The sequence below is a fragment of the Anas platyrhynchos genome, chromosome 16, assembly GCF_047663525.1.
Source record: "Anas platyrhynchos isolate ZD024472 breed Pekin duck chromosome 16, IASCAAS_PekinDuck_T2T, whole genome shotgun sequence".
Lineage (NCBI taxonomy): Eukaryota > Metazoa > Chordata > Aves > Anseriformes > Anatidae > Anas > Anas platyrhynchos.
Window position 1 is genome coordinate 7,816,858 of NC_092602.1, and position 22,773 is coordinate 7,839,630.

General features: G+C 47.4%; 3 protein-coding genes and 1 long non-coding RNA gene across 5 annotated transcripts in view; 2 read left to right on the forward strand and 2 right to left on the reverse strand.

The window, feature by feature from the left end:
* LOC106019308 (uncharacterized) overlaps nucleotides 1-13,739 on the reverse strand; it is a 37,892-nt gene extending 24,153 nt beyond the window's left edge. For both annotated transcript variants that reach the window (XR_011803708.1, XR_005269710.2), the window contains exons 1-7: nucleotides 12,532-13,739; nucleotides 12,283-12,435; nucleotides 9,330-9,561; nucleotides 9,062-9,240; nucleotides 8,139-8,270; nucleotides 7,666-7,791; nucleotides 4,900-5,030 (exon numbers count right to left, since the gene is read on the reverse strand). This is a non-coding gene — a long non-coding RNA (uncharacterized lncRNA). The remainder of the gene's footprint in view (nucleotides 1-4,899; nucleotides 5,031-7,665; nucleotides 7,792-8,138; nucleotides 8,271-9,061; nucleotides 9,241-9,329; nucleotides 9,562-12,282; nucleotides 12,436-12,531) is intronic.
* A 1,023-nt stretch (nucleotides 13,740-14,762) lies between these two features.
* Nucleotides 14,763-15,989, forward strand: COX6A1 (cytochrome c oxidase subunit 6A1). The gene is made up of 3 exons (XM_027469997.3): nucleotides 14,763-14,924; nucleotides 15,038-15,177; nucleotides 15,733-15,989. The coding sequence occupies exons 1-3, from the start codon at nucleotides 14,822-14,824 to the stop codon at nucleotides 15,817-15,819; spliced, it is 330 nt and encodes a 109-aa protein (XP_027325798.1). The 5' UTR covers nucleotides 14,763-14,821; the 3' UTR covers nucleotides 15,820-15,989.
* A 2,535-nt stretch (nucleotides 15,990-18,524) lies between these two features.
* On the reverse strand, nucleotides 18,525-19,642 carry TRIAP1 (TP53 regulated inhibitor of apoptosis 1). The gene is made up of 2 exons (XM_005026714.6): nucleotides 19,435-19,642; nucleotides 18,525-19,153 (listed from the first exon to the last, which is right to left on the reverse strand). Exons 1-2 carry the CDS (start codon nucleotides 19,579-19,581, stop codon nucleotides 19,070-19,072), a joined length of 231 nt encoding a protein of 76 aa, XP_005026771.2. The 5' UTR covers nucleotides 19,582-19,642; the 3' UTR covers nucleotides 18,525-19,069.
* A 45-nt stretch (nucleotides 19,643-19,687) lies between these two features.
* On the forward strand, nucleotides 19,688-21,660 carry GATC (glutamyl-tRNA amidotransferase subunit C). Its single transcript, XM_005026715.6, has 3 exons — nucleotides 19,688-20,013; nucleotides 20,389-20,492; nucleotides 20,905-21,660. The coding sequence occupies exons 1-3, from the start codon at nucleotides 19,688-19,690 to the stop codon at nucleotides 20,961-20,963; spliced, it is 489 nt and encodes a 162-aa protein (XP_005026772.3). The 3' UTR covers nucleotides 20,964-21,660.
* Nucleotides 21,661-22,773: the final 1,113 nt, after the last annotated feature.

Here is a 22,773-nt window from a genome sequence, read left to right on the forward strand (position 1 = left end):
AAAAACAGTCATGAAGCCAAACTACACAGCTTAGAGATAAAACCGGAGAACAGTCAGCAGGGAATGTGAGCTTCATATCCAAAACAGCAGAGAAAATTCTCTGTACTGCTAAAAATAAGTCACATTGGAGCTCAGGACACTGCAGGCACAATCCTGTCCAGGATTTCCCACTTCTTTTCAGTACTACGGAGCCAATCCCTCCAGTAAAAGCTGACAGCAGCTCTAAGTGCTGATGGTGCAGGGATCCCATTCCCTGCAGCACAAGGGACTCCTCGTATGCTTCAGGTTTCATCTTCACCTCCCCTATTCCTGGCTTTAAGAGAACAACAATATTTGGAAGTATCTGGGTGCGTGCCAACGCACCACAGTCTGCCCTTCAGTTTCTCTGGATGCTACCACTCCATAAAAATTTTCCCTGGGACAGACAGCAGCATTTTTGTATTTTTACCCTGTTCTGTTTTCCCAAGGGCTTCCTCCTTCTGTCCCCTCCTGGCTTTTTCTGATACATCCTGCTTCTGTTGTTCCCTTGCTATGTGTGCAGTTCTCTGTCTATTCTTGCTCCTTTTTGCTCCAGCTCTGCACAGCAGTTACTTGTTAGTTACTTAAAATCCCAATAATTTAGGTCAAAAAGCCTGATGAATCTGATGTGGCTTGTTTCACATACAAAGAGTGAAATTGAAAACCACCTTATTCTTCTCAACTGAAATGCTGCATCCCTATTAATTCAGGTGTATAAATAACACTGTAATGCTGCATCAAGGGCTCTGCTGTGTGATTAAACCTGCTTCTCTGACCTGTAATTAGAAACTTTGCCTCTGAAAGGCAGTTTGCAGAGAAAAAAAAAGGAGAAAAGGAGAAGGAACCAGCTCTCAGACCCAACAATTTTGTACTTAATAAATTATTCAGAGTTTTTGAAAGTTGAGCTGGATTTCCATCTGCTAGCATTAAAGACCCAAATGGAAGAAAAATTGAAGGATTCTCACTGCAGAACACACCATTACAGGGCATGGGGCTGGAAATAAGAAGACAGCTGAGAAGTTCTCGGTGTCCTCTTTCTGTCCCTATTCAGCTGCTGCATTTGCACCCCCGTACATCTGACAGGTCCTGGAGTAACACAGAGTGATCATCCAGCAGAGTCCCACTGAATCACAGACATGGTTTTGGGATATAACATTAGAAGAAAACTCCCAAATTCAGTGACTGCTTTGTTAGTGTCAGCAGAGGCAGACAATAAACACACAAAAGATGGTGATGGTCATGAGTAGAAAAACAATATAGATTTGCATGGTCACAAGTAATATATAGCATTTTCAAGACAAGTAATCTAAAGATGAATTCATTAATGACCTTTTCACACTGATCGCTTGCCCCAGGGCCAGTCAGGCAGTACAGACTATTGTACTATTAGTGACTGTAGTCACTGTTAGTTGCAGTCCCAAGGGTACACCTGATGTAAGGTGAATTTCTCCCTTGGAAGCGGGAAGATGGCAATGTCTTTTTGTCCTGTAGTCTTAGTACGAAAAACTAATTCATTCATTAGCTAATAGATTAATTTTAACAACAACAGACTGAACAAAATATTCCAATTGCTATAAAGGATATTACCAATCTCTCCTCTTTCCATAAACATGGGATAGAACAAGCTTTAGACCACTCGGTAACACGAGAACTGACCCCAGGACAAGCGGTCTCTGGCCTTGGGTATTTGGCAGCTGTTTCCACAGTGCTGCTTGATTTCAGATCAGAGATTTTGTGGTGAATTCCTCCGCTGGTTACACCTATAATCTTTGTGTTGAGGGTGTGACTGACATCCCGGTTTCATTCCGCTTTGTTTTCAGGTTGAAGTTTGCAAGGCCTCACACTGGGAGAACGTAGAGTCTGATAGTTTTGTGTATAATTATCTTTCTGTAGGAACCTCTTAAGGTTGATCTGGAGTTTCAGGGAAGCCTTCTAAATGGAGATACTATGTTTAATTTACATAGTATTTACATATCAAGGATCCTTTGGTCAAAATACCAGAAATCACTAAATTCTGGATTACTTTCTGTCTTCTACTGTGGTTTAGACATGCACAGTTTTAACACAAAGAACATGTTAAATCTACCCAAATATTACATTGCCACCGGTGGAAATGTCTTTGTCCCAGGTTGCCCAAGTTTGTACTCGTATGCGGTGCAGAGCCATGGAGATCATGCCCCTGGTATGAGGGTGCTGGACTGCATGAAACAAAGGAGCCCTTCAAATTCAATAACAACAACAACAAGAACTTTAAGTAATCTTTTGTGTTTGTAATATGTTAGAGTCCAAGTTTATCACAGAGCTGCCAGAATATAAATCTGATATAAAGTACTTTGGATTAGATAGTGCAGTGGAAAGAGCTTTACTGGGATATTGTGACAAGTTTTATGAACTTCTTAAAGAAAAAGAACTCAGAAATACCAGCAGTGTTGTTAAGTTATTGCTTTGTGAGCTTGAACACCCAGAACTAAGAAGGAAAGAAGGAAAACTAAGAACTGCATAAAACAGAGCAGTACTTGAAGCACATTAAGCTCGTTTGTTTTTCAATCAGCATTTTAAGTCAGTACATAAAGCTGAGTCCTGTGAACCCTCCTGTGAACCCAGCACACTCTACCTTCCTCAAGTGCAGCCTTGGGTTATCCTCTTCCCCATTTTTAAAAATCCTCAGAATGAGTCCAGTATCACCCCACTATTTCCTCCAAGGGCCTCCCTCATCTCCTAACACTGGTGTGAGGCATAAGCCACGCTCCCCCACCTCACAAACACCTCACGTGCCACTTTCCAAATCCCTCTCTCAGCCTCCTTCTCTAACGCCCGGGGCTTGCGTGTGCATGGGTGGCTGTGATGCCAACATTTTCCCCCTCAGGAATCCTCTTCCCACTCTCCTCTTGGGGAATTCCTCATTCTCTCCTACAACAGCAACTCAATGTCCCATCTACCTCCTTTTGCTGAGTAAAAGGGTTCTCTAAACATCAGTCAGACCTACACTGCTGCTGCAGCAGAGTACCTGCAACTCCCTCACACTAGGATCGCTGGATGTCCATCATTCCTTTTCCTCCTAATTTTGGATCTTTATTCTCCTCCAATTCTGTCAGGATTCCAGGTGCTACACTGAAAATTTACCTTAAAAATAAAATAAAAATCGTTTTGTTTTTATTATATTCCAGTGACTCTGAAGACCATCACCTCTGTCCCTCAGTACAAATGTTTTTCTAGCTTCCAGAAGGCAAAGAGGATTCTGAAAATCGAGGTGGATTTCTATGCATCAGCTGAATCAGAAGGTGCCACTTCTTCATAGCAGCTTTGCAAATGTGATTGAAGCCTGAAGCACAATGCTGTGCTCCATGGGACATATCTGACCCACACGCTGCCTTTTCAACTCCCTGCATTTTCTAAATCATGTACATTATGAGTGAATAGGAAGAAAATGTGTAAACAGGAACAGAAAAGGTCACTGAGAGTTCATTAATTCTGATCACTTAATAAGCTGTAAATTGAAGTGCATGAATTCCATTCTCTAAACACCAGGATAAATTTGAAGAATCTCTATTGACTTAATTTACACTGATATGCATTAGAATAGTTTCTGGTGCATTCAGAATCAAAATAATTATTACAGCAACATTCAAGACCAGAAGGTACCTAGTTCCCATTTAATAACTAAATGAAGGACAGACTTAAAAAAGCATCGAGCCTACCACATTTAGAAAATAAATAGATAAATAAATGAAGAATTCTCGTTTAAAGGCAGTGCAGAGGCATGGCACTAGCGCCCAGCCACGCTCGGGTTGCAGGCCTTGCCTGAAGAAGCAGGCTGATACTTTGCACCTAATCAATGAGAACACCGTGCTGTGCAGGGAAGTATGGCTACTGCCTTCCAGATCTGCTTCTTACAGAAGGAAAAGATGAACTGTGGACAAGAAGACAGAACTATTTGGATATGGACTAAATGGCAGACAAATATTCACTGGTACTTATACATTTCAAAGCTCCTTTGCTTAGAGGACCCCTTTTAGGTTGTAGGGAATCAGATGGAGATTTTCCTACTCAAAGACAATGATTGCTTTGGAATTCTTTTCTCTCTGGTTAGGATGCTGTCCATAAAATCTGACATTGCTTTTCTTGGAATACAAAACATTTGCCCCCTTCCAGAGACCAAAATGAATCCCTAACTTTTTCATCAGCACTAAGTTTCAGAAAGAACAATAGAAGAGGACGTCATGATGGAAGAAAGAACCTGAGAAGTTCTGGAGAAATACAAATCACTGGAGCTGCTCAATCACAATACCATGAAGTTTTCTGGGTCTTCTGCAAGAAAGTAGCCCTGAAGTGATGCCCTTAAAACACGCAACCATGACTGCAACAGGATCAAGCGAAATGTCTAGAGGGCTCCTCCTGCCGGCTGTTTTCTTAGTAGTCCAAGCCCTTGGCAATAGTGATTTTCGGTTTGTCTTTAGGAAGCTGGAAATCAAGGGAGGCAAACTAATGCAACGCCTCTCTTATTTGTCATAGCAATAAAACCGGCATGATCCCACCATGCCTCTTGTACTGCTGCCCACTTGCCCTGGCTTTTCAGAGATGCTGTGCCTGATGTCAGCGTGGGGAGCAGGGCAGCATAGCAGCTGCGGAGAGCTCGGGCAGCACAAGGAGCAAAGATGAGCTTGGGTGACTGTGACAGCAGGGCAGGCAGGGACAGGGACCTCAGTGAGCACAGGCGCAGGGCCACAGTGCCTGAGCAGGAAGAATGGAGCAGGCCTGGTCACGGTAACCAAGCTTAGCTGGGAGCCCAGTGCCCATCAAACACTCCTGGAGGTCCGAGGCCAAGCCAGAAAGTCAAGTCAGGGGCAGCAAGGGCCACACACAAACACACCTACAGCCTACCCCAGACAAGGACAGCTCTGTGCTGCAGCTCCCAGGGGAAGCGGGGAGGCCCCAGCAGGCTTCTCACAGCACTCGGGTCCCAGGCTACACCGCACCGGATCAGGGCAGCCCTCCAACACGGGCAGCCAGACCTGTAGGACAGGGGGAAGAGGTTGCAGAGTTAGTTGGCAAATGCAGAGCACAGCACAGTCAGCAAAGAACACAAAAATTATCTGAAGTGCTGACAGAAGAACCTGGGTACAAACGTGCCATAAGCGTTGGCAGTGTGAGAGGCTGACAATACTTAAGATGTATCAGGGTCTGGTCAGGACTGACATTTGTAGGACACTGTATGTATGGTTTTGTTTTCCTAGTCCACTGGGAAACACTTCTTTCAAAGCCAGAATAATTTTAAAATTGCCACTGGGGTATAATGACAAAGTCCCTCCAAGTTTTTCACTTATAACTTAAAAAACAAACAAATGTAAACTAATCCTGCCTTCCCGTGAAAAACCCACCCACACCAAATACCAAATACTCCCCTTTGACATATGAATGTTCATCGTTTTGGCCAATCTATGCACCAAAAGAAGGCAGATGAGACACACTGGCACCCCTTTTCCTGCCTCCTCACTGGTGACATATGCCATAACCCTGCACTGACCAGACAGATCTCACAGGTACATGCGTCAGTCCAAACTCCCAACCCTGCCTGCACGAGGAGGCAAAACATCCTGAGGCTACAAAGCTCAAGTGGCAGGTGAGAACTATCTTCAAAAAATGAGCTTGTCAAGTCAACAGGGGGAAGAATAACCCTTTGGAAAAGGTTGACTGTGATTATCTTATTGAGTTACAACAGGAAAAATCAAAGGCAGACACAGAGGGGAAGGGAAACAATGTGGGGTGAGTATCCCAGTAGTGTTCCCAGCTGGACTGACACTGATACACTGCCTAGATAAAGCTAGCCAGCCCTGCAAAAACCGTGTGGCTAAAGCAGAGAGCAATGGTCTACTGGAAAAAGAACATTTTTTATCAATATTGATAAAAAGCATCTATAGAATATGAGAGCTATTTTGGAAAAAAGTCACATACACAACAAGGACCTGTAATTCTGCTAAGCTGGCCGGGGATATATTTTGTCTCCTTCTGTATAGAGTACTGAATGTATACAGGACTGTTAATAAACGTGATTCCTCTGCCAAGCAATTGTATTTCTGTACGTTATATTTCCAGTGTGAAAACTCTAATGAAACATTTTAAACCAAAGCCGTTTCCTTGGAGCTGCCTCTGACCTTCTTTTCCTCCTCTCTCCGCCAAATCTCCCTGCTAGGCTGAATTCAGACCTAATGTCTGCTCCTCCCACCAGGCTTTTGGATATGTGACAATATCCTAGTCACTGGGAGCTGCGCCTGCTGGTGTCCATTGTCTTGTGTCCAGTTTGGGAGAGCGCTTTTAAGGAAAAGCCCAGAATGAAATTTATGAAGAGTACAATGATTTACAGGAACGGCCAACTATGCAGCTAGTTTCTGCACGCATCTAACAGCGGCTTGTGAATTTTTGGCAATTAGTTCACAAGGTTGCAGCATGGGAATGGTTTAAGGCTGACGAACAGACTTTTGAAAGTTTAAAACAATCTGAAATCCCAAAACTCTGCAGTCCTGGGGAGCAGCTAGAGCTGTGGTAGGATACTGGGGGGAAGGGTGTGTGTGTGTGTGGAGTCGCCTAAAACCCACCTCATGGAGCCTGTTCTGTTCACTGGCAGAGCCCTGACAGAACAAAAAGGGGATCTGCACGGACAAGAGGAGCTGCTGGCTGCGCGCTGCGGAATGCGTCGGTTCAGCCGTGGGCACGGTGTGGATGTGCCTCCTGATCACAGCCACTGCTGCCTGCAGCCAAGCAACTACATCACGTAACTGAGGCCCCAGAGCAAGGAGAGGAGATAAGGCAGCCTCCAAGAAGGCCAATCCCTGTAACCTGCTGCCCAGGGTGGGATGGGAGGGGGCTGTGGAACAGGGAACCGAGACCCTCAGCCAGGCACAGCCAAGTGCTGCTGATGCGAGGCCCTGTGGTGCTCACAGCACGGCAGGGTGTTAGCTGCAGGACAGCGATGTGCCTTCTCCAGGGTCAGTTATAATCTGTGGGGCATTATATGCCCGTACCCCACAGCGTTACCTGTGTTACCTTCTGTGATGGCACACATACAGCCTGCCCTGTATAGCTCAGGTACACAAACACAGACCTTGGTACCAAGTCAAACTGCCTTCACTACAAACATTTACCGCAGTCACACTGCAAATAGGATGCCAAAACCTTTACAGATATGTATCCCACATGAAATCAGTACCTTACTTAACAAACGTTTTCATTCCAAGACCAGCTACCTGACAGGAATTCACAACTAGCCCTGAGCTACAAACTCTGTGAACTTTCCTTCTTCTGCCCCCTCTCCCCCCTTCCACCAGAGTTCTGCAATTTGCCAGCCTCCCTTTATGTCTCAGTTAGGCCCTCACAATGCGAGGCAGGCAGACCCATGTGCCCACAAACAGAAGAGCTCCTCCAGCTCACAATAACTCAGCAGGTTTCTGTGATTTTCAGAGGCTGCATTACTGTGTGCCCATGTCTGCTGTCAAATTACTGCCTGGACACAGGCTCCATGGCTAACCTCAGCCTTACCCCAAACACAAAACCGTCCCCACGCCCTCAGAAACATTCATCTTCTCTTTCAGCTCTTCTTACGAAGCAGTGTAAACCTGGCTGATGTTTCTAGGAAATAAAGAGCATGCTTACCCCTCCGAAGACTTATTACGGTTTTATGTCCTTTTTCTGCAACCTACTGAGAGTGGCCGTGCTCCGTATCATGAAGTTTAAACACATCAAAACAGATTTGAAGGGTGGACGGTCCTCCTGAAGTTTCTAAAGGAAAACGGAGATAAAAGCCATAAAAAACAATCCTTCACACATAGCAGAGGTTGAAAAATCAAATCTAAACTTAAGTTCATTTTTCCCTGTAGTGCAAGTCCCATGACTCTGCTAACTCTTATGTGCCTGCCATGGCCCTGGCCGTAGCCTTACAGCAGTGAGGAAAATCCCAGAGCACAGATACTGCAACTTCAGCCACCTTCCCCTAAAACCCCCACCCTGCCCAACCCTACAATCACAGAGAGCTGTGCTGAGAGCTCCTGCAAGGGAAACAGTTGTTGCTGCGTCCTGCCTTGTTTTAAATACCTGCATGTAGAAAAGATGGCAGAGATTGTACATACACCTTAACTGAGGCAGGATTTTCTCAAGTCCAAGGTGGCACTGCTGTAATTGCTGTTGTCTGTTTCGACCTTCTCCTCGAGGTGTCTCCACCTCCCATCACAATGTCACAGCAAAACAAGTCCCACGGTGGTCTGCAAAGCAGCAAAAGGAGCAAATGGCACGACAGAACTGACATTGTTTATCCTGCATAAAGTTAACTCTAAATCAACAATTTGGAGAAAATAGCGTTGTTGCATAAGAAAGTAGACAAAAGCAGTTATTTGACAGACTCTGTCACTTAATAGCAACGCTTTGCATATATAAAGCACTCTGCACCCTGAATCCTCAAAATGCCTTAGCAAAAAAAAGAACATACAACTATTCTTCAGTGCTTTACAGGAATAGCGAAGCATGAGGCATTCACAGGACTTGGCAAAGTGAAAACTGACCATCAGAAAGAAGAATAGAATCGGGGCTTTTTAGTCCCTATTACTCACTGATGTGCATTATTTTCAGGCAGCTCTTGGTTTTAGTCATTTTACTGCAGGTTGGATAAGAAGGAGCACTAAATCAGAGAGAAATGTGCGTTCTACATCTTAAAACAAGATTTTCCGAGTGGAACAGCAATAAAGATACCCTGCAGCCTTAGGTTTTCTCTGCAGCCATAAAGCCTGCATCCTCTTGGCTGTGCTGGTAGCCAGGTTAACCCCCAATCCATATTCTATGCCTAGCGCATGCTGCGGGAGGCAAAGCTAACAAAGGCTATGACAGAACTCCATCAGGGAAGTCCTTTTGGGCCCCATTTCCATCAGCTCATAAAAGGGACAGCCTGGACCCACATGCTGGGCTCTGCTAAGGCTGCTCCAGGCTGCAGCTCTTCATTTGCAAAAGAAATGACCCATTCATTTCTCTCTGACCTCTGCAGACACTTCAGACTGCTGACCTCATCTGCTGATGGCCCCCACCGCTGCCGCGAGCTTCCTCAAACAGGTGCTCCCAGAATAAAACCTCAGCCTTCCTGGGCAAGCTGAACTCACGCAGCTTCAAGAATCCTGCACCAGGGCTCCGGAGGGGCTGCTCATGCACAGGCTGGGAACCAAGAGCCCTCAAAGCATTTATTTCCTATCCAGAAAAGAAACAGCCCTGTGAAAACGAAATACAGATGAGAGGACATAATTTCAACTGAGTAAAATTAGGTTAAAAAAACATACACCTGCTTGTGGGCACCTGTGCACTGGACAACACAGTGAATCTCTTCTCTGCAGCTGCTGGTACACCTTGTACTGGTGTGTTCTCTACAGGCAGGTCCTGTGGCTCCTGCAGAGGACTGAGTGGCTCATGGCTGGGGTATTCTTGCCTCTGGAGCAGATTTCCAGGCTCGATTTTGTGTTGTGTTGAAGGATGAACGGTGACAGTGATACCTCAGCAGGGGAATCTACATGTCTGTATTGCATTCCAAGAAAAAAAAAAAAAAAAACATCTCTTCAGACTGCTCATCACCCATGTTTATGTTTGTATTCACAGCTTTAAAACCAAGAGCATCACAGTCCACACTGACTTCTGTTCTCCCATTCTGGAGAGAAGATGATGCCACTCACAGCTGGGAGAGGGTAAGCGGGCACGTACATGGGCTTGTCAAAGGCCACAAAGGCATTCTGTGGCTGAACCGGGAACTCAGAGTTGTTTTTGAGTCCAACTACAGAGCCCTGTTCACTGCATTAATCTTTACACAACAACAGTTTTCGGCTTTGCAGAGCACATGAAGCTTTCAGGTATGTCTGCAAGAATGCTGAGGTACTCGGACGGCGTCCCAGCTGTACACAGCACAGACTAAGAGCAGTGGTACAGTAATGAAGCAAACTAGCTCAGCTCTTCCACTGGCCTCCAAAGAACACCCAATTATCAGAACGAACTGAGACATCTTCAATAAAGAAACTGGCTTGGGAGCTGATCAGTTTGTTGCTATTGCCATAAACACAGCGGCTCTGCTACTGGCAGGAGAGGCCTGTGAATCAGGGCCCGAAGTCTGATGCGAGAGAAATTGGGTGTCTCAAGCTGCTTTCCCCAGCAGAGAACAACCCTATTAGTTTGAGAAAGTCCCCTGCCTGCTTTCTCTCTGAGTAATTAAGAGAGAAATCCTCCTCTCAGTGACCCCAATGCTCTCAGCCGAGGCTGATTTACACATGAAAGGCACCCTCTGAGGGGCTTTCTCCCTTTCACATTCACAACCAGGCAGGACCTATAAATAAAACCTTGCTGAAAACAGGAGCTTTCAGAAAGGTCTGTGTATGTGCGTAAATGTATGTAGGAGAAAGGGACTGGATGTGTGCACTTGAGAATGTGTGTTTGCATGCGTATGTGAAGAGTGGGCGAGAGAAACGTGCACTCGCACCCCAGCCCACATGCAGACGGGTGCACTTGGAGGAGCATCTGCACAGATGTGTGAGTGTGCACAGGTAGCAGGAGCACTGAGGGGCTTAGGGGGGACGTACAGGCAGGATTCCAGCTAGGGCAGATCCAGAGGACTTTCATCTGAGCCAGCTGAGTCACTCCAGGGTTACACATGAAAAAAACGAGAGCAGATTTAGACCCAGTTGTGCTTGAGGGTATGCCTGTGATGCACTTTCCCTCTGTAGAGCAGCTGAGTACTTGCAGAAATTTCTACGTTGCTTTGGATACAATGCAGAAGGTAACAGAGACTGGAGCCTTGCAGCATGTGCTTCTATGTTTCTTTAACTAAACATGAGATTTTTTAAAAGCTGCATCTTCTCAGCAGCCCGGGATAATTCTCCAGAGCTGTCACTACTAGAAAGTAAAAAAGTTTTTGTTTGTTTGTTTGTTTAATTATTATTTTATTTTTACAGTTTGTTGGTACACAATCTCCCTGAAAGACTGAAAAATAAACAAGGGGACTGCTGCCAGGAAAAAGGTCACGAAATCAAAGGCTGTGACTGCCTTTACATGAATGAAGAGTATAAACACCAAAATGCCCAGATTTGAATCCTCACTCTCTCCTCGCCATCCTGTTCACCCACGTGTCCACATAGCCAGGATATTTCCCTTTCCAGGAGGCCCGAGAAGGACCCTACACAGTTTCCAGGAAACTGGCGGTTAGTGTGACCCCTCCTAATACAAAACAGGTGACACACATCTCCGGGCCAAGCCGGAGCAGGCTGCAGGGTTTCACAAAGCAGGTATTGCGCTCCGAGTCTTTGCCCCGGTAAGAGGGGGCTTTTTAAGACGTGGCTACAATGTGATAATTTGAGAAGTGCGAACTATTTTACTCCTTAGTCCTTAACAGCCACATCATTTGCTTACTGATGTGTCCGTGCTCTGTGCTGAGGCCAGCAGCTGGGCTGTGCTCACAGGGCACCCAGGCCAGCACCGCTGGAGCTGCACCCGCTGCCTGGCAGGACACCCAGATCAGTGTGCGGGGAGGGAGCCTGTGTCTGTGCGCCCTGCACCGTGCTGATCTCCTAATTACCACTTGCAGCCCTTGGATCTCTCCCCTACCCAATTCTTATGCAAAAATTTAGCAGAAGCAGGCAGAAAAAAAAAAAAAAAAAAAAAAAAAAAAAAAAAAACACACACAAAGCAGGAGACAGCAGCGCAAAACCTCCCAGAAGCACACAAAGCGCAGAACGTCTCTTCTGGCAGTTCAAAAAAACTTCCCCGCTACTTGCGCGAGGCAGAAGTGTGTGAGCAGGGATGCGGAGCTCCCCTCCTACTGAGCTCGCAGCTAAAGCCCTCCCCCAGTTCCCAGGGTCTTCAAATGAAGATTTGCATAGCACTTCCAGATCATTCCCGAGAGAAGGGACAATGGCTCTCTCAACGCCCTCTTCCCCCCCTCCCTCCTTCACTTACAAAGCTGATAAAGCCCTGGTGAAAAGGGGAACAAAGGATTTACAGATGGCAGAATATTGATTTCCGCAGTTCCAGGACTACAGGGGGAGGATGAAGAACCCCCCAGAAACTCTGTGAACTTTGAGACACGGGCACGATCTCTGCAGCACCAGCTCTGCGTTTGTTACGACGCTGCCCTGGTCGGTACCTGACGGAGGGCAAAGTGCTGCTCCCGAGGGGTGAGCTGGCCCCTGAAAATCTCCAAACACAGAGTGATGAGGTGACAGCCCGCAGTCCCAGCGAGCGCATTTGTTCCCAAACCTGCTAAGCAGAGAGGTGCTTCCAGTGAAAGCAGTTTGCCACCAGGCGGGCCAGCCCGGCATTGCTCCTGCCGATGGGATGGAAGGCTTCGGGAAATCACAGCTCAGCACCGCTTCATCCGTGCTCTCTGCTGCCTGCTATCCAGCTTTGCAACTAGGAAAATAAATGAATAAATAAATAAATAAGGCAAAAGACTTTTGAGAATGGGCTCTGATTGTGAAATAAAGTGAAAGCTATTGCAGAACTCACTTTTAGGACTGGTCTCTGAAAGCTAACGCTTCCTGCCTCCATAAGGATTTCCATGCTTAGAACAAGCCTAAACCTTGTGTTACAAACTTTTTTTTTTTTTTTTCTTTCAACTTGGTCAGTCAACTCCACCAGCTCTCTCCCTCAGTAAAGGCTGCAGAAAGCAGAGGCTGAGCCTGAGCAAGTCATTAGCTCAACTCATTCGTACTCCCTGATGTACTCTCAGCCTACTTTTAAGGTTATACCCAAGCTTGAATATATATTTCCCTGAAAACAAAACAAAACAAAACAAAACAAAACAAAAAAACATGCCATAAGTAATAAAACTATTTCTGCAGCAAAACACCATTGCATAAGCAGTTTTCTTTTTTTATAGCAAGACAGCCACCAGATGTGGGGGGGGGTCAAACCCACTGCGGAGCAGCCCTTATGTGGCACTTTCTGCCAGGCTCATGAAGGCTGGCATGGGACAGAAGTTTGGCCTGGGCCATACGGCGACCTCGTGCCCTGTGTGGAGTGGTGATCTGGTGTAAAGATGTCAGACTGGAGAAACAGGACTTAGCTCTTCCGTTACTGATTGTCTAGGTTGGACTCAGTGATCTTGGAAGTCTCTTCCAACCTAGATGATGGTGTGATTCTGTGAACACCAGCTCACTGCAATCATTCAGAGTTTTGCTGAAGTGGGCAGCGATACAATGCAGTGTCCCAGTCAGGCAGATGCTGCATGTCCAGCAGGAGGTGCTTAGCGGATATCCGAGGCAGGCTGTTCAAGATCCTGGCCTGATCTCCACCTACCCCACCACCACACTGAAAAAAAACTTTCTGAAAGTGACTGGCTCCCACCACTTTGATTCTCTCTCTATTTTAAGTAAATTGTGTAGCATTTCTGCACTCAGAGGGCTCCCAGTATTGGATTTAGGATCACATTTTTAAAGGCGACCAGCTAGTTTCTAAATCGAGTGATAGAGATCTGCTTTGGAAAGAAACTCAGTCTGCTCTGTAAGGCACCAGTGCCCACCAGTGAGTGCAAAGGGTGGTTTTCACACCATAGGTAACCAAAGGTAGCTACTGAGGCAGCAGCAGAGCTGGGTTCATTCACCAGTATTTTCCCCAAACCTCTGCATAAATCTATGCTGTCGTGATGAACAGAATCATCACAGTGATGATAATCATTGCACGCTGTACAGTTAAGAATATTTTATAAATGGTATCAAAACATTCCTCACAATTCTATTCTTAGAAGAGCTCGTTTCCTTCAAATACTTGTCTGGCTTCTGTCAGCTAGTAGAAAATATTCACATGGATTCTTTTGTGTATTTCAGCCGTCCCTCCCAACTTACGCTGCTTTTAAAGAAGAGTGAATCAGCCCCATTAGTCTCCTGGCATAGCTAATACAGAGATTAATCGCAGCGGTTGGGGTGATAAAGCCTGAGAAAATCCTGCTTTAAATAAGCCTGTAACGAAGCTGCCAGCACAGGCTGAGGACAGACCTGAGCCCCCTCTCCACGAGCCCCCTGGAGTTCCAGGAGCGGAGGCAGTGCTCACAGGAGCTGCTGGTGGCGCGGGGCAGCCTTGCTGTCAGCTGCCAGTGCGGAGGGAGCTGTCCCAGGGCATCCCCTTCCCTGAGGGGCACGTTCAGGGCTGCCAGAGGAGTAAAGGTGTTGGGGGATCAGGGAGAAGCACACCTTGGCTGCTCTCACCTCCTGCTGCCTTTGAGGCTATTGTAGCAGCACAGCTCTAAATCTTTATATTAGTGTTGCACTTTATGACTATTTCAGAGGCAGCAGCTTGCTACTTGTGTCACTACACCTTGGTTTACCGACTCCTTGGCTCTTAAATGACCACGCCAACAGCTTTGGAGGCATCAATGTCTGTTGCTTGCTCACAGGTGCTATAACAAAGGGCATTTCTCTTCACACAGTTCCCGCTACAGAACGTTGTGATTTGCTCTAAGGTTACAGGATTCATCCTGCTTTCAGCAGGTCAGGCTGCAGCCTTTTTCCCCTTACTTTTTCCCCTTCACACCCCTCATCTCCCTCGCCTCTGGCAGCGCCAGCCCCCGCTTCGTCCCCCCCTCAGCGCCAAGATGGCGCCGCCCCCTCCCCTCCCCTCAGCCGCGCTGCGCGAGCGCGATCACGTGACTCTCACTCCCCCCCCCCCCCCCAATCCCCGGGCTCACGCATGCGCAGCAGCCCGCCCGCAGTCCGCCGCAGCTCAAGGTCAGGCAGGCGGCGGAAGCGCAGCGCCCGGCCCGGGGCCCGCTTCCGGTTCCGGTCAGCGGAGGAGAAGGAAGATGGCGGCACTGGGGAGGGGGTCGCGGCTGCTGCGCGCCGCCCAGGCCCTGAGCTCGGCGCCGGGACGCGGCATGGCGGCGGGGGCACACGAGGCCGGGGGAGGTAACGGGGAGGGAACGGGGGCGGCGGGGAGAGGCCCGCGGGCGGGGGGTCGCTGCCCTTGGGAGGGGGCGCGGTGCCCCCGGGGCCGGGCCTGAGCCGCGCCGTGCCCGCAGCCCGGCTGTGGAGGACGCTGAGCTTCGTCGTGGCCCTGCCCGGCGTGGCCGTGTGCATGCTGAACTGCTACCTGAAGGCGCAGCACGAGAGCGAGCGGCCCGAGTTCGTCCCCTACACGCACCTCCGCATCAGGACCAAGGTACGGCCGCCCCTGTCGCACCTTCCCCCTGCCCCTCCCCTCCTCCTGCTCCTCGCCGAGAGCGCGGTGCTGCCCGAGCTGAGCGCAGCTCTTTGTCCTGCATCTCCTGAGGTGCTGTGTGCGTAGCCACAGCCTGAGCTCGTGGCTGTCTCTGGCACAGCACGCGCCTTGCAGCTCAGGTGAGGGACCCGCTGTACCAACAGGTCTCTCCCCAGCCCCAGATAATCCCACTAAGGCCTTGCTGATAAATGTCAAGTCGTGGAGCTGCTCTGCTTACTGATGCAGGCCTGTAGGCTAACAGAGGTGATCCCCAATTCTCAAAGCAGGGGTCCTCGTGGTATGGTACAGTGGATTTATGTGTTTAAGTGACAGCTTTGACCTTGATATCTAAAGGCTTCCTGCTGCTGGAGGTTATTTGCTAGCTCCTGCTTTCTCCAGGCTGGTAGCAGTGCCACCTTGTTTGAGTCCACATTTGCTGTTGAGCTCACAGTTCCTGTGCTGTGGCACATCCTTTGGTTATCTGTCAGGGCTTTGTTTTTCTTCTTCTTCCAACAGCCCTTCCCCTGGGGCGATGGGAACAAAACTCTATTCCACAACCCTCACGTTAATGCTCTCCCCACCGGTTATGAAGATGAACACTGAGATGCTGACCACAGCCAGGACTCTGGCTCTCCCTGTGTCTGGACCAGGTTGCTCTGTGGGAACCATCACTTAAGAAAAACCACATTCCTTCTACAGTCAAGTTGAATGGTGGTGCATGCTCCACCTGTACTTGTGTAGAGGTCCTTTAAATAAATGATTCCAAACTTGAATTCAGGATCTGACTCTTTTGTTATCCTGCGACTCCTCAGAAGTTCCATATTTTAGTGTTGAGGCTTCCCCACAGGACAGTGCAGGAGCAAGGGGTTGGACTGACCTCCTGCTAACACCTGCTCCTGCATCTGGTAACACTGACAGCAGTCATGCGTTCATCAGGAAGAACACAAAACGGAATAATCAGACATGACATTGAGTATTTTGTTTGGTTTAAATGAGCATTGTCATCCCACGCTCAGTATTAGCCTAATAACTTCATCTGTAGATAGAAATTGAGCATGTGCTGAGGCACATCCTGCATACTCAACTATTGGGGTATTCAAGAGACACGAAGGCAACTCTGTCTTACCCAGCCCCTCCTGAGATGGAATTCCAGCAAAGGTGTTTAACTTAAGCTCTGTGCGCCTGCACAGCATTTATCTTTAGCTCTCACATTCTCTGGTGTATCAGCACAGCTGCTGTTCATGCCCCTGCTTCTCATACAGCTGTAGGCTCCTTGTACAACGTTCTCATACAGATGCTGCGTACCGAAACGATTTTTGCTCCGTTGCATGTCTGTACTACAGACCATTGCCACTCAGAAGCTTTTTAGCTTCGCTAGTTCCAGTTTTCAAAGGGAACCTAGGAAATCATTATCTTCCATAGGTAACAATTCTAAGACCTCAGGTCTGTTCCAATACGATGTTAATTTTTAAGTTTTTCTTCTCCAACTCAACTGTTTCCCAGTTCCCCCCGTAGATTCTACATTCTTTTACACAGTAGGAAGACAAGAAGCTCTGTCTTTGCTGCTAGTACTGTTTTTTCCCCAAAGGAAGAACACAGCAGCTCTCAGCACCCCGCTGCTGGCAAGGGACAGGTATCAGGTGAGCCAGGGGGGTGAAATCCAGCGGGGGGTGCTGTAGGACTCCCTGCCCCATGCTGCAGTGCAAATTTCATCCAATTAGCAGAACACTAGTAAGATGACTTCAGACAAGCTTTTATATATTAAAATATAAAGAACAAGGCACAAATGGGTACAGTTATTTCAGAGCTAGCTGGCAAGATAACACCACATTTATTCCTACATGAAGGTTATAGAAAAGCAAAGTGGTTGGATGTATTATTCCTTAAAAAAAACACCACCACCTACTCGACAGACCCTAAAACGCTATTTGTGCTGCTCCTGGAGACGTCCCTTACCTTACCAACCAAAAGTTGGTTTTATTTACACCTGAGTGACCCAGCAGCAAGCGGTAACAGCTTATTTGGTACGTGCTCCGTTCAGCCCCGTACAGATTGCTCTGCCAGCTGTCTGATGCACCGTGAGCGAGTGTGGTTCACCTGGGCTGTGTGAGTGATGCTAAGGCCATCACTGAAGACACGGGGCACAATGTGTGTAGCCCCCGTGTGCTGTCATTTCTGGTCCGCACAAGTACCAGGCTGCTCTGTGGCTGCAGTAGTTACTCAGAAGCTGTGGTGCAGACAAGCCAGCTTTGGCTTGAGAACTCCATCTTTTTAATTAAAAAAAAAAAAAAGCCACTGAATGACCCTTCTAATAGTGCTTAAGAGCATGATACTCACTTTTTTCCTCACTGTTATTCTAGGACAATTAGGAAGTTCACTTCCCTGTTGTCCCCAGTCCAGAATATTTTGTACTCTCTTAGCTGTGTTGGTGCAGAGGGGACAGTTTGGCTGATCCCTGCCCCAGTGGCGCTCCACAGGCCACTGGATGAGGAGCGGTAGGTTCTGATCCCTTGCTTCTCTTCCGAACACCCTTCCTCAAGCTGCTGCAAGATCCACAGGAGTAAAGCTCTGCTGCTGAAATAGCTCAGGATGGACAGAGTATGAAACAGATTTGGAGAGGAAAAAGGTAATTCCTAATAACTCCTTCACAACTACAAGAGAAGTACCCACCAACCTTCTGCTGAGAAGCTTCCTTAACTCCTCCACTGCCAGTGAAAGGAAGAGGATTTCAGATACCTGATTTAGGAAAAACAAGTGCCCAATGCCCACTGTCAGGTTACACAGAGGGGTACCTGGCAAGTCAGCCGAGCATTTCAACCAGTCAGAAGTCACTCCTGCTACCTAACGAGTAACTTGCTCAGAGTTTCTGTAGTTTACAAGCCAGCTCTTTGCTAGGTGTATGTACACACCTAGTTACATGGTCCAAGGGCAGTTTCATGAGCAGGTGAGGTGTTCCCCAAGAGGCAGTACAGGCAGCTGGAGCTTTTAACATTTGTCAAGCTTCAATCAATGTTGCTCTCTTTTAAGACATATTTTAACTGCATCAAGCAAAAACCTAATAGGGACTGTGGCCAACTGGGTGCTTAGTGGTAGTGTGCAGAAAGATGGCCAGGTCTGTGCAGTTTCACTGCAAGGATATGTAACGCTACAGGGGAGAGAATTCAAGTTCAGGTTTGTTTCTGTACCTCAGAAAAGGCCAAAGAAAGCAGCCTCCAGGTTCAGTGTGTTCTCTTCAGCTTCTGTTGCAGGCCACCTCTGTCCCCGTTGGAGGTTATAACCAGATTCTACCAGACCCTTACACACTTGAACGAAGTATAACTGGGTTATATTTATTTTAGCTAAGTTATTGCAGGTCCAGCAAAAGTGCTTTTCTACCATCTCTGTTGCTGACACAAAACAATGCTTTAGCCCCTAAGCATTCAGGATCATATAAATCAAATTTCTTCCACCAAAATCCAGCACCACAGAGATGAGACAAAGGAAATTAACCTTCTTCACACTCTTTTTAGACACTTTCAAGTGTTATATAAATAAGCAAAAGAAAGGAGTCATAAACCAACTGCTAAGTTCAACATCCCAACAAGCATTCTCCCGTCACAGGGTACATTCAATGGGAAGTTAGTTAAACCGTCTGTTCACGCTGTTAGATGCTGAACCACCACCAAAATTCGTTCGAAAGGAGGCAGAAGTTACCACGTGATCCATTTTTTTCCTGTGGTAGTTTGCTTTTATAAGCTGAGCACATTCCTTGCTTCCTAAACACACAGGTCTTATCCGGGTGGTGTCCTGTCTGCTGTCTGGTCACCTTTCAGTCCCAAGGCTCGCGTAGGCGACTCCATCCACACAGCTGAAGTCAAGAGGAGTTTTCAGTTTTCGCTTTGCTTGCGCCCATGAACTCCAAGCCTTCTATGGGTATGTCCTTCTCCTTGATTGCTTTCTGGAAAGAAGGAAAAGAAACAAGTTAAATTTGAAATGTTTTCAGCGCTTTATACAGCACTTTACAGTGCTAAGCGATGTAATATTTGGTACAAAACACAATCTGCAAGAAGCAGCCTTTAGACTGGCTGGGATGCCCTCCTAACTCCAGAAATGCCCCGACCCTGGCACGCAGCCGGCAGAAAAACAGAGAAAGGCACCGAGGGGACACCGAGGGCTGCTGCCACAGGGAGCAGGGAGGGGAAGGGGCAGGGGCAGGGGGCTGCCGTGCCATGGCCGCACCTGCACGCAGAGCTGGTAGCGCTTGAAGAGCTGCCCGCAGGGGTCCCCGCCGCTCTCTCCCTTGAGGAACTTCTCCGCGAACCAGCGGTTGAAGCACTGGTCGTACTCGCGCTTCAGCTCGGTGCACGCCTCGCCCACGCTGTTCATGGCGGCGGCGGCCTCCCCCCTTCCTTCCCCTTCCCCTTCCTCCTCCTCCTCCTCCTCCTCCCTCAGCGCTTCCGTCGCAGGCTCTGACGCGAGGCCCCGGGGCTCGATGCGGCCGTGCCGCTGCCTCAGCGCCGCGCTGGGCTGGGGGCGGCCGCGGGGCCCCCCGGTACCGGCACAGCGCCAGGAGCGGGCGGGCGGCCACCGGGGGGCCGGGGGCTCCGCTCCCGCCGTCCTCGGCCCCGCCGGAGGAGCCGGGCTGTCGCAGGGCCCGGTGAGCCTGGAGGTGCTGCGGCACCTGGAGCGCCTGGCGCTGGTGGATTTCCGCGACAGGGAGGGCGTGGAGAGGCTGCGGGGAGCCGTGCAGTTCGCCCAGCTGCTCCGCCAGGTCAACACGGAGGGCGTGGAGCCGATGGATTCGGTGCTAGAGGACAGGTAACGAGGCGCAGGGCCCGCTCCCGGCTGCTCAATGCCCAGCCTTGGCTTGTTTGCGTGGCTTGCGCTCTAGGAGTCACCCCCCGTGTGAGCTTGGCTCCTCTTACAGAAAGGCTTTATTGTGGTTTTGTGTGGCGTTGGCACCCATGATCCAAACATGTAAACACAGCAATGATGGACCCCCCCTTCCTGACTATATCTTATCACGAGTGACCCACACACACTGCTCCCCAGATACCGTTCTGTGGCGTTTATTGCCTCAGAACATCCCAAGCTTGCCTCCCTCCTTACCCTACACCAAAACCCAGCTTTAGAGATGCCCACTTCATACTCACAGAATGATGTAAAGACAAGCCAGCAACCTTTGTTCTCCAGGTCTCTGTACCTCAGAGAAGATGACGTTACAGAAGGCAACTGCAGAAAGGAGCTGCTGAATAATGCCAGAGAGAAAGTAGAGGAATATTTTGTAGCCCCACCAGGTATTGTCTTGTTTATAAAAAAAACTCTTAATCTTGCTTGAATTAATTTGACAAACATAAATTGCCATAGCTGACTTTACTTTCAGGAATATTAGCTAGTAATAATGAAGTACTAAAATAAGTAACTGCAGTCACCTGTTTAAAACACATTGACACCACCACCAAACCAGAAACAGATGCAGTCTGTTGGTCTAAAAGCAGTAGAGAGGCCAGTTGTACCTTAAAACTACTGCACACGTTGAGTTGTTTAAAAGAAGTTAGTTAGACAACTTTCTTACATTCTGCACTTGCTCAGGAAATTTTAGCTGCCTGTATGTACTCAGAATAAACTGGAGAGGCACGTTCATGTTGAGTTGTGCTGCCTAGAAGGTGACTTACAGCTGGTCTCACACAACTCTTTGTTTTCTATCAGGTAACATCCCTTTACCAAAGCTAGAAGAACAGGAGACTTTTCTACAGGGCTATCAGTGAAAGAACTCGTGTCATTTCTGTATTTTATTGGGAAATCTAAGGTTTGTGCAGTCAAAAATGAAATACCCTCACATGTATTTTGATATAAAGAAAAGCAACCACACTGCTAAACTTCTTACAACATTCTTCTGCTGTAAATTGTCTTGCTGTTGAAATACTCACTGTTTGTGAAGCTGGAAGGCAACATGAGAGACAATCTTGGTGCTTGTGTTTAGCAAAGTGTATTTGGTGTTGTTCTTTAAGATACCAAATGGCTTGAAGTCTTTAGAGAGAACAATAAAAGCTGATGATTAAAAAAAAAACAAAACAAAACAAAACAACAACCATTATTTTTTCTTGAACTAGTTTGTCAGTAAAACAAAAGAAGTTGGAATATATACAATGGGATATATATAAATAAATAAATAAATAAATATCGCCTTTAGCTTAACTCTGGCTCTGGTAGAGTCAGAAGTAACAAAGCCTGGTATGGCAGAGGAGTCCATAACATTGTTCAGCATCTCTGTGAAGTACAAACAGAACTCCGATTTTCATTACAGAAGAAAGAGGACTTTGAGGAGATGATTGACTCCAATGTTTTGCTTGCACTGAATATTTCCTTTTTTGTATCCCTGTGCGCCATGTCTGTATGGGTTACCTTCTAGTTCCCACCTTGTATTTTTATTCTCACAAATTAAATACATAGATTTGTACAAAATTTGAGAGAGATTTTTAATTTTAGAGCATTAGCTATGTCTGTGGATGAAAAGTACTTTGTAAGATGGTGCTGAAGAGTAATGGATTTAACTGTAGGGCTTAGCCTGTTACCCTCAAGTAACAGTCATGCCAATACCTGAAATTCTGTAAGGAAATCTCTGGAGCAGACATCTTGTTCCCAGACAGGATGTTTGTCCTAGGAAGGTCAGCCATGGGAAGGGGGTTGTTATGAAGAAGCTGCACAGCTCCAAGATAAACACAAGCACCCACGCTCTGCCTCAGTGGCTCAGAGGACAGGAGACCATCACAGGAAGAAGTGCTGTGCTGGCCAAATGGGGAGGACTGCTATAGCAAATAAAATACATTGCCACTGACTCATCCTGCCACAGAGAGCTTCCTTGCTGAACATCCACTAGTCAGAGGCAAGATAAGACAAAGCTCGCTGAGAGAAACTAGGGACCCACTGAAAGAAGAATTCTGCATCAAACTAGAACCAAATAGTCCAGATTATTCACTTCCAGGCATAAAAAGCACTGTAAAAGCCTGAAAAACAAACTTTTCTTCCTGGGTGGTGCTGCCTTCAAGTACAGGTTCAAGAATCCAGATTTATGTACTCCAATTGTAATGCCGTGCACTAGGAGAGATCATGATGTGCTGAGCCATGAAGTGCTAGAAAAGACCCTTGCAATTACTGTAATAGGATACTGCTAATCACCAGTTTGAGTCTGCTCTTAGGGCTCCTGAGAGCATCCCAGAAGGAAAGAAGGGTCCTCCATGACTGTGCTGGCACACGCTTCCCCGAGGGCCAAACTCACCTCAAGAGAGTGCATGTTCTGAATGTGTTTGCAGAGATAAGCCATTACTCCCATTCTGTCTCTCTGTACTTCTGTGTAATAAGCACCACCAGATCCATGCATGTGCTCCTTCAGGCCCTGCCACCTGCCTGATAGACGAAGTCCTGAGCATGGCCATTACCATAACTATTTCTCCTATGAACTGCATATTCTACATCCCTGCAAACAACAGGTAATAAAAAAATTAGCGATTCACAATACACGTGCATTGTTTCTCAACATCTCAGAAGGCCACCAAGCATATGAGGAGTATCATAATT

Excerpts from the sequence above, each read along its gene's own strand:
- COX6A1 (XM_027469997.3), top strand. The coding sequence starts at position 14,822 with ATGGCGGCACTGGGGAGGGGGTCGCGGCTGCTGCGCGCCGCCCAGGCC. Across the intron at positions 14,925-15,037 it reads GGCACACGAGGCCGGGGGAG|CCCGGCTGTGGAGGACGCTG; the intron begins GTAACGGGGAGG and ends CCGTGCCCGCAG. Across the intron at positions 15,178-15,732 it reads ACCTCCGCATCAGGACCAAG|CCCTTCCCCTGGGGCGATGG; the intron begins GTACGGCCGCCC and ends TTCTTCCAACAG.
- TRIAP1 (XM_005026714.6), bottom strand. The coding sequence starts at position 19,581 with ATGAACAGCGTGGGCGAGGCGTGCACCGAGCTGAAGCGCGAGTACGAC. Across the intron at positions 19,154-19,434 it reads GCTACCAGCTCTGCGTGCAG|AAAGCAATCAAGGAGAAGGA; the intron begins GTGCGGCCATGG and ends CCTTCTTTCCAG.
- GATC (XM_005026715.6), top strand. The coding sequence starts at position 19,688 with ATGCGGCCGTGCCGCTGCCTCAGCGCCGCGCTGGGCTGGGGGCGGCCG. Across the intron at positions 20,014-20,388 it reads GATTCGGTGCTAGAGGACAG|GTCTCTGTACCTCAGAGAAG; the intron begins GTAACGAGGCGC and ends TTTGTTCTCCAG. Across the intron at positions 20,493-20,904 it reads ATATTTTGTAGCCCCACCAG|GTAACATCCCTTTACCAAAG; the intron begins GTATTGTCTTGT and ends GTTTTCTATCAG.